Genomic DNA, 13219 nt, shown 5'->3' with positions numbered 1-13219 from the left:
CCCTCCACGTGCCACCCTTCAGGGCCACCTCTGAGGCAGCACCTTGGCCCTTCGGGGCCTGACTCTGGTCCAACAGCACCAGGGTCTCTAATGCCCAACACAAAGCTCCCAGCACAGGGGGAGGGGTAGCTCCTGGCCATCTGCCCTGAGCCAGCCCAGGCCAGTCCAGCAGAGGTGTGATTTCCACCCTAGATCCCACTCTTCTCTCTCTGCCCTGGCTCTACATTCTCCTGCCAACTGCCCTTCTTGGGAGCTACTTCATCCCAATTTTTAGGCAGCCACTCTAGAAGCCAAACCCATCCACAGGGGAACACATTGGCTCTTCTGTCCCTCTCCCACCAGAGCAGGGCTCAGCCACCCTCTGGAGCCCACCCACATCAGCGGGCTAAGACCCTTGTTGAGAACCCCTGACAAGCAGGGATGATGTCCAAACTTTCCCTGTGTGTTCTTATTGCCCATCAAGGGCTCAACAAATGACTGTTGAATGAATGGATAAATGAAAGTGACAAATGATCAGGAAAAGAAATGAGTGCAGGATAAATGCAGGGGGCCTGAGTTCACCAGTTCTACCCGGTGACCAGCACCTACTGGGGGCTCTGGCTTCCAGAAGTTGACAGCCTGACCCATCTGCCCACCTGTCAAAAGCAGAATAAAGACCAAAGATGTCTGCATCTGAATCCCCAGGACCTGTGACTATGTAATCCTACATGGTCTGAATCCCCAGGACCTGCGAATACGTTATCCTACATGGTCTGAATCCCCAGGACCTGCGAATACGTTATCTTACATGGTCTGAATCCCCATGATCTGTGAATGTTATCCTACATGGCAAGAAGGACTTTGCAGATGCAATTACAGATTCTGAGAGGGGAATATCATCCTGGATGATCCAAATAGGCCCAGAGTAATGACAACGGTCCTTACAAGGGAGGGAGGAGGTTCAGTTCAGTGTGAGAGAGAGATCTGAAAACACTATGTTGTTGTTGTTGAGCCGCTCATTTGCGTCTCTTTGTGACCCCATGCACCATAGCCCGCCAGGCTCCTCTGTCCATGGGGTTTTCCCAGCAAGAATACTGGAGCAAATTGCCATTTCCCACTCCAAGGGATCTTCCCGACCCAGAGATCGAACCCACATCTCATGTCTCCTGCGTTGGCAAGTGGATTCTTTACCACTGTGCCACCTGACTGACAGTTTTGAGAATGGAGGAAGGGGCCATGAGCCAATAAGTGCCAACAGCCTCCAGTGATGGAAAAGACAAAGGGCAGTTTTCCCCTAAAGGTTTCCTGCTAACATCATAATTTTAGCTCAGTGAAGCCCATTTTTTCTGACCTCCAGAACTATAAAATAAGACTTGTATTAAGTCACTAAACACGTAGTAATTTGCTAAAGTAGCAATAGGAAACTAATACACCACCCATCTGCCAGCCTAGACCCTAGAATTAGCTCATGTTCCTCCCACCTCAGGTACCTCTGGAGACTCCCCTCTCCCCTTCTCCCTGCCCCGGGAGTGTTTCAGAGCTCCACAATTGCCCCAAACCCCAAAGAAAGTACTAACACGACACAGCAGCAGCATCAACACTTCTGCGTGCAGGCCCCAGAGTGAGCCCCACGATCTGCCACAAGTGTGGGGGAGAGGCCCCCTCTATATGTGTGGAAGGGTGCAGAGCAGCAGCTGGTTGTAGATAATAGGGTCCCTGGGGGCCAAGCCTGGGTGAGTTCCAGCCCCACTCTGAGCCTCAGTCTCCTCAGCAAGCTAAAGGGGACTGTGAATCCCACCCACCAGCACTTCAGTCTATTAATACAAGCTGGGATCCTACTAAGGACGGCTGCTACCTCTCCCAGCAGGAGAGGGAGTTCTTCCTGGTGCCCAAGAACATGAAGGAATCTATGGCTCAGAGAAGGGAAGGGACTTACTTAAGGCCACACAGCAGGAAAACGGAGAGGCCAAGCCTAGAACCCAGGTCTCCTGATGCCTAGTGCCAACCTTGACATGTCATAGAGCCCCAAAGCTACTGGAGGGGGTTCAGATACCCTGGCTGGGGCCCTAGGCCCCTGCCTGTGATGGGCTGGGGCTCAGTCTCAGCTCAGAGCATGGCAGCCTGGCAGTCTTCCTCTGCCTCTGTCCACCCCTGGAATGCCCCAGAGGCCCGGGGGTGGGGGTGGGGGTTGCCTGGAGGATCAACTCCCATGATGGGGCATGGTTCTAACAGGCTGCTGCTTCCCAAGAGACCCAGCGCCCCCGTTTCAGGGCCTGCCAGCCAAGGCGCCAGGCTGCCTGGGCACGTTTCCCAATAAGTATGCCAGGGCTGCAAGCCTTTCTGGGAAACATGGGCTCCCCCTTCCCCCGCCCTACTACCATCATCCCTGCCGGCTCTGCTTAGTGGGGACTCTGTGGGGCCAACGTATGGCCTAGGAGTGAGGGCACTTTGGGCCCAATTCCATACTTGAATCCCAGGACTGGGGCAAGTCTCTGTCCACCCTGGGCCTGCTTCATCTATGTACTGGGATGCCCCCCTAGCATCCCAGAGGGGAGGAGGGGACAGCACTGCCTGTGGGTGGCGCTAGCTCCCTGTCTCAGGTAACACGCAAGCTGGAGCTGACAGGTGTCACAGAGGCTGCAGAGGAGCCACCAGTGGGATAAGTCACTGTCACCTGCCTCACTGGGGCCCTGAGAACCTCCACCCTCCTAGCCTTTGAGCCACACCAACAGAGGTCTACAGGGGCGTCTGGTGCAGCCTACAGCTCCAGTTGACCCTGGGGGCTTTGTCAATCTCCCCCTCCCCACTCTAAGTGACCCCTTACAGCCACAAGGAGCTGCAGCAGAAACCCCCTACTCTGTTGCCTCTGCCCCAGCCCAAGCCCCCGGTATCTCTTACCCAGACTGTTCCAGTGGCTTCTTGATGCCCCCTCCCCTGGGCCTCTGTAGTCTACCCCCATAGACTAGCTAGAGCAGACCTGTGAAAGCCTAAGTCAGATTAGGTCACTACTCTAACTCAGAACCTCAAAATATGGCCTGCTGTCTCACCTCAAGTAAACACGGAAGACCTCCTATTCGTCTCTGAAATCTACCTCATCTGGCCCCAGCCCACTTGCACCCTCCCTTAACTCTGACCTTATCTCCTACTTAACTCCATTCACACTGTCTTCTTGACTTTTACCCCAGGGCCTTTGCACTTGCTGTTTCTCTCTTCCCCAAAAGACAGCCACCTGTCTTGCTCCCCACCAAGCCTCTGCTCTCCAATCTCACCTCCTCAGTGAGACCTTATTCAGATTTCTTAATTTAATATATCCCTCCCCCAACCTTGTCAACCTCTAGTCCCTTATTCTGATTTCTTGTGCTTCCCAGCCCTCATCTCTCTCCGAAGCACAAGGCAGCCATTTACAGACAGGTCTCCTCACTAGTCTGGAAACTCCATGAGGTCAGGCCTTTGTTTTGTTTGCAGCTGTATCCCAGGGCCTAGAAGAGTGCCCGAGTGTCCAGGGGTTCAGTAAGCATTTGTTGCAAGGATGAATGCATTGCCTTATCAAAGCTCACCCAAGTCTCTGAAACAAACTCCTGGGACACACAGTTTAATCTGTTCTTTCCTACCTATTAGCCTCTTCCCATGCTGTGCCCTCCTCCTAGAACCTCTCCCTTTCTCCTCTGGATATTCAAAGCCGAGCTCCAGACAGAGCCTCCTCCAGGGAGCATCTCCTGCCAGCACCCAGGCCAGTCCCTCAACATCCCACAGCCCCTTCCAGCCAGCTACTAGATCCTGAATTCTCTGAGTGCTTCGGCAGCCTGGCGATGCCTCCACCCCACTGCGGGGCAGCACGTGTAGCCTGAGAGATCACAGATGGGCGGGAAGGAAGCAGGAGGGGCAAGTCCTGGCACTGGGAGGGGGCTGGGGACAGGATTAGCAGCAGCTTCCCAGCCTCCCAAATCCAGCTGGTCCTGAAAATTCAGGGCTGGAAAATGTCAAACGCAACTCTGGTCCATCCCCCAGCTCTTCCCGGTGGTGAGGGGAGGACGACCCATTCCTGGGCCACACTCCCCTAAGAGCCCAGGACCCTTAGAAAGTACTGGGGGTTGGGGGGGAAGACAGGAAATGAACAGACGAAAGGGACAGCCCTCTGCCTGTCCTCCCCTTCCCAACCTCCTCCTCCTGGGTGACAAGACATTTAATTATAGATATTTGGTACTGCTCAGAATTCCAAATGTCCTAATCACCTCCCCTCCCAGAGCCAGTTTCCATGGAAAAATCAGAGTGAAGAGCCAAGGAGGGAAAAGAGAGAACCCCCACCCTGTGGGTTCCCTGCCAAGGAGAGACAGAGAGAAGAAAGGTGACAAAGAGCTGTAGCCAGGCAGTCCTCTGCAAGGTAGGGAGCTGGCTGGGCAAGAGGGGGATAGGGGCCATGTCTGCTGGGGGCAGGGGGTGCAGGCAAGGTCAGGCTGGTGCATGAGCCCAGCTCTGCCCTGCCATACTAGGTGACCTTAAAGTCAGTGTTCTCCTTTCTGAGTCTTGAAGTTTTTCCCACCACAAACCCTGGCCCCAGAGCATTAAATAACTACCATGAAAGTGTTCAGACAGTTGGGAGTGCAGGAAAGGCCCCTACTAACCCCTGACCCTATCCCATTACTTAGACAGCAGGCCAATTCCATCGAGAAAAGAGACAGGGACCCTTAGCCCCCTTCACCTCCAAAACACTGACATTCTAGGATTCAGTGGGAATCTAAGAGCCTGCAATTCTAAGAATTCAGCCTTGTGAGATTCTGACAGCTTTCATCTTTGAAGACTGAAACATTCAGAGTCTGGCATATGGTGGTGGTGGTTTAGTCGCTAAGTCATATCTGACTTGCAACCCCATGGGCTGTAGCTGCCAGGTTCCTCTGTCCATGGAATTTCCCAGGCAAGAATACTGGAGCGGGTTGACATTTCCTTCTCCAAGGGATCTTCCTGACCCAGGGATCGAACTTGCCTCTCCTGCATTGGCAGGCGGATTCTTTATAGTATGTACTTGATAAATGTCAGTCGCTGTTACTGCCATTTCAATATGCTAAAGTTCTCTGAGTCCATCCATCTGATTCTGAGACACAAGCCACTTCTTGTTTCTGGACTAGAGTTGCCAATTCTCTCAAATGGGTATCAGGTACTTGAGGACAGAAGGTTGGATCAACTCTGTACTTTAGGGCCAGGACAGGGAAGCCTTGGGATGAAAAACTGCTTATCTTCCAGGTTACTGTGGACCTAAATGGAAATGACAAGGCACGTGGGAGGGGGCAGGGCAGAAATGCTCCACAGCTGGGCCTCCTCCACCCAGTACATCTGCAAGCAAGTGTTCATGGAAAGTGACCATGAGTGATCCCTTATTCCCTGGGCTCCTAGGTCCTTACAGCTGTTGCATAGAGCTGCCTTTCTCTCCCTTCCAGCCATATCCTGACTCCTTCTGTTTCCCTTGACCACCCTACAGGCTGAGTCCATCCTATAGACTTTCAAAGACCAGGCAGTCTAACCAGTCACTGTACAGATGGGAAAATTGTGAAACCCAAGACGACTCTGCTCAGGTCTCAGCAGAGCTGGGCCTGGTACCAGGCTTCCTGCTCCCAACAGCGGAGGCAGCACCAACCAGAGGGTAGAAACAGACTTTGGGGTGGGAGAGACCTGACTTTGAGGGGCTCCTTGCAGCCCAAGGGTGGGGCAGGAGCCCCTCCGTCCCCGGAGCCTCTCCTGCCAGCCCCCTGGTTGGGCTCACACTGGTTTCTGCCTCATCAGCAAAGCGTGACAGCCTCTTCTCTTTTTATTCTGGAGCCCACACCACACCATCTCCACCCACAGCCCAGGGAACGTGACTGGAACCCCAGGCCTGAAACAAAGGGACCTTGTCTCCTCCACAGAGGCCAGAAGGAGGGCTGGACAACTGCTCCCCATCTTCCTGGAGCCAGAAGGAACGGGACAGCAGGAGGGATTCGGGCTAGCAGATGGGAGAACTTCCAGGCTTTATGAGTGAGTTGGGAGTCAGGGGATGGTGAATCTCTTTTGAGCTGACTGAAGTCCACTAGGTTATACTGAGGCCAGAATGCCCAGTCCTGTGCTCAGAAAGCAGTAGGGCATGGGGAGGAGAGGCCAAGGCTGGTCACTGAGAAGCAGCTGGGACAGTGAACCCTGTTTTCTTCCCCTTTCTCCTGCCCCCAGAAAGGGCGTGATCATACCACCCACGCGCAGTATACACAAGCCTGCCAGGTAGAGATCATTACTTACAGAAGGCGAAGGTGAGGCAAAAATCAGGGATGTGATTGACCCTAGACCACACAGGGATCTGGAGCCTGGGCTCAAATGCTGCTCTTCCAATGACAGACTCACCAGTTCTCTAAGGGGTAAGAGGGCCTGGAGAGAGAAGGGGACTGGAGCGAGCAAAGGCTTGGAGGCTGGAGAGAGCCTCCACTGAGCACAGGGAGAAGCCTGTGCTATGAGCAGGTATGTCCCACCTCAACCCCCCTAGGGGCAGCATGGGGCATGTGGGGCGTTGAGGGGGGTTAAGCTTCTCCCTGAGATCAGGCAGAGGAGGGGGACAATGTGATGAGAGCAAACCTGGAGTCAATTCCGCAAAAACTCCCACCTCCTCTCATTGCCTCTTCTTAGGAGGAGGGCCCCCTCCCCGCAGTCTCCCCAAGTCCCTCGATTCATTCCCCTAACTTACTCCTCAAGGCTCCCAGAGGAGACAATTATATGGGAAAAGTATCTGGGGAGAGGGTCCCTGGCAGGAGCTGCCCCTGCTTTCATCCCTCCCCACACCCACAAAGACAACAGGCACCTGAACTCTGAGCTCTACCAAGCTGAGGAGGAAGGACAGGTCCCAAATGTTCCCTCTCCCTGCCCACTGACTGCAGCCTCTGAGACACCAGAGCCAGGACTAGGAAAAACTAGAGACGGGGGAGAAACAGAGAGCGAGAGAGTTCAGAGGGGGCCGTGAGAGCACTGAGAACCGGCAGTGACCAAATTAGTCCAAGGTTTAGGGTTTTTAGGTTCCTCACTCTGCAGGGAACACAGTGGATGTGTGAGCCATGGTTGAAATAACCCCAGGCCATCTCCACTCCAGACTCAAAGCCAGAGCCTCAAATCTAGCTTCCATCTGAGATGCCAGGCCATCACACTGCCTAGAACCGATGTGAACCCAACAGCCCAAACTCCAGAAACAGCTAAAGACAGAAGGCAGAGAGGAGGTCTCTGGGAGAATGAGTCCCAGCCCCTGGGGTCTGGCAGAGGAAGGAGGAAGCATCTCAGAATCACCAGAAAGGGGGAGCGGGGAGAAGATACAAGCCTGCACGATGAGGGACAAGTGCTCCCAAGTCTTGTCTGCTGACAGCCCTTCCATTGACCCTGCCCTACCCGAGAGGTCCTCATTCTAACTGGAGGAGGCTTTGGCAGATTTCAGGTCCAAAGAGTGTGCCAAGCCACAGACACCCCACAAATCTGTATAGCACAGCTGGAAGGAGATAGAGGCACCACCTTGTCCAAAACCCCCGATTTTTACGGATGGGGAGGTTTAGTTACAGAGAAAAGCCAGGGCTGCCAATGTACCTTATGAAGCCCTCTCCACTTTATGGAGATAAAGTCATGCCTTGTCCCTCTTCAATTCTCCCAGGCCCAGGCTCAGACCCAGATTTTGATCTACCACAGGCAAGCCACATGACAAAGGACAAACCCATGTCATCTGTGGGCCTCCAAACAGGAGGTCAGCAAGGCGCTTGAGAAAGTTCCACCACCCTCACAGCTCATGTATTGATAAAAAACCAGTTATGAATCTATAAAACAATTCCCTGAAAAATATATAAAGGACCAGATTAGAACCCTTTGTAATTATCACCCAGAATAGCTGGAGCAGATAAGAACCTCTGACGTTAGCACCAGCAGAAGCCTCTGGGGCCTGAGTAGACAGGAGCCATGTGCCTGGCTCATTAACACTCTTAAAACCACCTGGGCACTTCCAGGACCTGAGACGCTCCCTCACACCTGGGCACCTGCCCAATGAGCACACTCAAGAGACTCCTGCAGAAGTCATATCCACGGCCCTCCTTCAGCCCCGCCCCGAAGGCCCCCCACTAAGACTCACCACTTGCGGCTTGCTGCAGCACTTGCTGGCTGGGGCAGGCTCATCTGGAGCCCGGGCTGCCTCAGGGGGCTTGACCTCCGCAGACGGTGGTGCGGTTGGAGTCAGGCAGGGCATATCCACGGGCACTGGGGCAGGGACCCCACTGGAGTGGAGGGTCAGCATGTACTGCTTAGTGACGTCCTCAAGAGATGGTGCCTGCATTGTGGGGTGGGCTTTGGCAGGGAAGCCCATGGGCTCTGGCACAGCCACAGGGGGGCCAACGGAAGTCGGTGTCTCGGGCACCATGATGGGTGTGAAGGTGGCAGGCACACTGGCATGGCGAACGTGTTTGGAGGAGGGTCGGGCCAGAGACGGGCTGCCAGCCTGGTCCTGACTGCCCTCCTCTCTTGAGAGCTCCTGATGACTGCTCCGGGCTGGGCGCTTCTTGGAACCACGGCGAATGAGCCGTGGGGACAGAATGTTAGCAAGTTTTGGGTCAAGGTGGAAGTCATGATGGGCAGTGGAAGAGGCAGGTGGGGCCTCAGGTAGGGCCCTCTCAGACTGTGCCCGGCCCCTGGCAGGACTGGGCTCTTCTGGTTCTGCCTGCCTCTCAACCAGGATGGGCTCACTGCTGGACGGAGGCAACATGGGCTCGACCTCTCTGATGGGCTCCCCGCCAGGACCCTCGAATCCAGGCCCAGCCAGCTCCCCACGGCGGCTGGGGTCACTCAGAGATTTCTTCTTGGGGGCTTTGCCAGCAACCCTGTCATCCACCACACACCCTAAGGCACCCGGCCCCTGAACAATGCTCTGAATAACCTCGGGGTATCCCTTGCTCTCTTCACTGCCTACAGACCAGTCACTGTGGCCACTGGTCAAGCCCTCGTCCACAGCTAGGGCTGTCGGAAGCCCTGTCTTGGGGCTCAGTGAACCCAGGAGGTTGCTATCCACAGAGAACCCAGAGGGCTCCTCAGAGGTGGTGGCCCGGTGGCGCTGTGGAATTGGGTCACTCAGAGACCGGTAGGCCTCACCTGCCTCCCCATTGCTCAGTTCAGTCCCACCAGGGCCTGAAGGTGGGATTTTGCGTCTGCGGCGGAGGGCACCAGGTGTGGGAGGGGTATCAGGGGACACCAGGGCCCACCCTCCCAGACTCTCTTCAGCCCCAGGGCCATGGTGGTTGGTCTGGGCTGAGGACGAGGAGAGGGGTCGCCAAACTCCTGTGGGACTCAGGCTGCGAAATGCTAAAACAGAAGGCTCAGGGTCGGCTCCAATGCCCTCATCTGTCAGACTCGACTCAGGGCCGGAGAGTTCTTCTTGAGACCTCTGCCCTCCGGTCACGTCTCCTGCCCAGTCAGGACTCCTAGGGGGGACATCACTGCCATCATCCTGCTGGGCACCCATGCGCTGGATCTTCTCAAACACCTGACGGGCCTCTTGAACATACTGATCCTGGATGACGAGGGGCAGTGGGTCCTCCTCAGCACCTGGGCCTGCCAGCAGGAGTTCAGAGGAGCTGGGCTTCAGGACACCAGTGCGGGATAGGCGGCGGGCCATGGGCTTCTCAGAGCAGGTAAAGGACTTTGCCCTTCGAAGGGTGGCCGTCAAGTCCTTCAGTGTGGGGCGGGTGCCAGATGATGCTGGGGCTGGGGCGGGCATGGGCCCAAGTTGCCCCACCGAGCTATCTGCTGATGGTGAATCTCTGCCATCTACCGGGCCACTTCCAAGGTCTCCAGGTGGCCCACCAGGCTTTCGGACCCTCAGCTCTGAAAGATCTGAACGTAGGAAACTGAGCAGCGTCAGGGTCTCCGAGGCAATATCCGGATTCGACAGGGACTTCCGTTGCCGGCTCTTGTCCAGGTCCAGTCCTCCATCCCGCGATACCCTCGTGGTGCCCACAGGTCCCTTGGTGCGGCTTCGCACCTGGGGCCTGACGAGCCCTTCCCCAGCTCCAAAGCTGGGGGAGCGATACACGCCCCAGTTCCCAGAACCCCGGCTGGCCCACAGCTCCTCATCCTTGAGAGTCTCTGTGCTGGAATAACGGCTGCTACCGCGGGAGCCTGCAGGGCTGGCCAGGTACGCGGGAAAGCTCACCTTGGCCACGCGGAACGTCCCCCCCACAGTGTCTGACAAGGGCCGAAGTCCTTCCTGGGGACCTGGAACACAGGGAGGAGAGCCAGCACCCCACTCCTGGGGTCCTTCCTCGCTAGGAGCTCTTGGAGGAGTTGGGGGGTCGGGGCTCCCAGATCCCCCTGCCGAGTCCATAATGCTCAGATTTAACCCATAACTGTCCGGCCTACAGTCTTTATCCAAAGAGGAGCTTCCAGCCCTGGGTCCCGTCCTCCCTCCCCGGCAGTGGCCACCCTCACCGTCTTGGTCCTCGTCACTGCCCGAGGAGTGGCCGCCGTGGTAGGCCGGACTCTGCGCCCCGGGCAGCGGCGGCGGCGGGCCCTCCTCTTCCTCCTCGCTGGAGCTGGCAACCCGGCTGCGGCTGACAGGATAGGAGGAAGCGATGGAGGAGGAGGAGGCCCGGGCCCAGGCCTGCGGTTGGGAGAAGCTATGCCAAGAATGTAAACCATCCGCCGGACGCTGCGCTCGCTCCTGTTGCTGCCGCCGCCTCCTCCCCTCGGTCCCCGGGCCGGGCAGCGGCCGCGCCGTACGCAGGCCCGCCAAAGGGAAGCACGTCCGAGGAGGTGGCGTCGGGGGCTGCCGGGGTTCCCGGGTCGCGGGCTCCCACGCGGCCCCGTCAGGGCTGGGCGTCCCCGAGGCCTCTGAGTCGGCACTGGGCCGCCTGGAGCCAGGGCCCCCGAAGAGCTTGCGCATCTCTGTGACGCTGGGCCAGGCTCCGCGCGCGGCTCCCTCTGCTGCCTCTTCTGCTGCCGCCGGGGAGACGCCCCCGTCTCGGGCCCCGGTGGAGCTGTCGTCCAGACGCTGTGCGTCGAAGCGCCGGGAGAGCTGGCGCACCGACGGCGAGAGGCTGCGGAGCGGGCGCGGCTGCGCGGGGGCGGCCGGGGGCCCCGACGCCAGCTTGGACACGCGCCGGGAGGGCTGGGCCGGGACGGCCGCGACCGGTCGGCACGAGGAGCGGCGCCGCAGTCCCGTTGCGTCCGTGGCCTCTTCCCTCTGCCCGGGCCCGCCGCTCCAGCGCTCCAGGAGCTTGAACGAGACGCTGCGATATAGCTGGGGCCGGGGCGCCCCGTCCGCCATGGTGGCGGGACTCACTCTGGGGGGGCTGGCCTCGGGGAGCCGCGGCCAACCCCCCCTGCGCCCCCGTCCCGAAGGAGCGCAGCGGCCGGGGTCCCAAAGCCGGGGTCTCGCAAGTCGCAGTGCGAGGCAGTTAGCGGGGTAAGGGTGCAGAGACCCAAGCAGAGGTGTAGCTGCGGCGGCTCAAGTTTCTGGGCGCGCGGGCCGCCTCGGCTCCATCCCGCGCGACCCCTCCCGCCTCAGCGTCGACTCCTGGGCCCAGCCCCCGCCTCGCCCGGTGCGGCCCGGAGCATCTTGGCCCGACCCGGTCCCGGCAGGATCCCGACGTTCCGTTCCTCGGCTCTGCGCCCCCTCCTCAGCCGGCCGGCCTGCCTCTCCTCGAGCTTCTGCTCCCGCTCCCTCCCTCTGAGCTGCTCTCTCCTAGCTCCCTTTTGTTGCAAATAAACTTTGTGGCAGAGGAAAGGGGGTGGGGGGCGGGGCCTCGCGCCCAAAAGAGGGGGTGGGCTCCGGGAGCGCGCTAGGCTGGGAATCGGGAGTTGTGGGGGGTGGGGAGGGGAGGGAATCGGGGAGGAGCCGACAGATCGCTGGAGCAGAGGCTGACTGAAGCAGCCCTCCAGATGAGCCCCTTGGGAGCTCGGCGGGCAGAGCTACCTCCCCCCAGCACTCGCTGCAACACGAATCTTCCGAGTGTGGTCAGCTTCGCGGGCATACAGTCAGGGTGGCGCACCTACTGCCTTCGGGCAGAAACGCCTCCTGCTCCAGGGACCCTCAACATGGCAACCTCAGACCCACAAACACCACTGACACAGGTACTCTGAGAAACACTGCCAGCCGAGAGACCCGCCACCAGGGGGAGCAGTGCGCGCCTCAGGCCAACCTGGGCGCTCGCTGCTCCCCGTCCCGCCCCTTTACCCCGCCCAGGCCACGCCTCCTACCAGGTCTTTCACGGCGAATCCCATTGTAACTGCGACCGGGTCCAGCCCCTGGCGGCCCCAAATGCCCCGCCCCTCCCACCTCTGTAGCCAATCCAGTTCTGACCGCCCCCCAATCCTCCCCAAGCAGCTCCAGGAGCCCCACCCTTTGGGACTACGCCCCCACGCTTCCAGAGGCCCGCCCTGCGCCCCCTTGCCCCCTCCTTCTCCGGCGGCGATCTGGGGTACGCGGTTCTTGCGCCCTCTTCTGGCCGGTTTTCCCCAATCCCCCCACGTGGAACCTTGACCGAGTAAAGCAACACCCACCACAAAAAGACCCCGAGAATTGGTTAAGACTTCACTTCCTTTACTTCCTTCTTGTCGTTACCTAGTCCTTTCAGGAGCCAATTTACCACTGCCAAACATACACTCCTACCTGAGGCCGATCTGCCCCGCCTCCCCGCCCCCCCCCCCCCCCACCATAGGCAAGGTGTGGGTGGCTTCTACTGTTTCACTCCGCCCCTTGAAGGTGGATCTCACTGTGCCTTCTCTATGGGGTCATGAAGGCGAAGTAACTCTGACCAGTGTCAAAGTCAGGAAATGGTAGCTCCTGGCAAATTCAGGATGCCAATGGCAATGGCAAATTCAGATTTCAGGAGCTTCAAACACCATGCTCCTCCAGACAGCCTTTGCTAATTCCAGATCCCTGATGAGCCCTCAGCAGTATTGTCCTCCTTGGGCCTAGGTTCTGCCTTCCCAGAAAGAGAGGATACTCATGTTCCCCTTAGCCCAAGAGGACTGTGGCTGCCATCAACCCCCTCCAGCCCCAAACACACACCCCTCACCCAGTGCGTCCAGATGAGTAGGCATGGCTGGACATAGTGTAGGGTGGTAGATACTCAGGGATTGCCTGACTACCTCATGAGACTGGGAGGACCTCGGGTCCCTGCTAGCTGCTTCCCTTGGATTACAGGAAATGGCTGTAGGGAGAAAGCTCTTCCCCTTTGAGTTGAGACCAGTCTCCGGTAAATCCCTC

General features: G+C 58.0%; 1 protein-coding gene across 1 annotated transcript in view; it reads right to left on the bottom strand.

The window, feature by feature from the left end:
- Positions 1-12168, bottom strand: part of ARHGEF17 (Rho guanine nucleotide exchange factor 17) — a 58276-nt gene extending 46108 nt beyond the window's left edge. Inside the window, exon 1 of the mRNA XM_069553015.1 lies at positions 8093-12168. Within this exon, the coding sequence (XP_069409116.1) occupies positions 8093-11275 (3183 nt within the window). The 5' untranslated portion in view covers positions 11276-12168. The remainder of the gene's footprint in view (positions 1-8092) is intronic.
- Between the last annotated feature and the right edge of the window lie 1051 nt (positions 12169-13219).

The sequence above is a fragment of the Ovis canadensis genome, chromosome 15, assembly GCF_042477335.2.
Source record: "Ovis canadensis isolate MfBH-ARS-UI-01 breed Bighorn chromosome 15, ARS-UI_OviCan_v2, whole genome shotgun sequence".
In the NCBI taxonomy this organism is placed as follows: Eukaryota; Metazoa; Chordata; class Mammalia; order Artiodactyla; family Bovidae; genus Ovis; species Ovis canadensis.
This window is presented reverse-complemented; position numbering and strand designations above follow the sequence as displayed.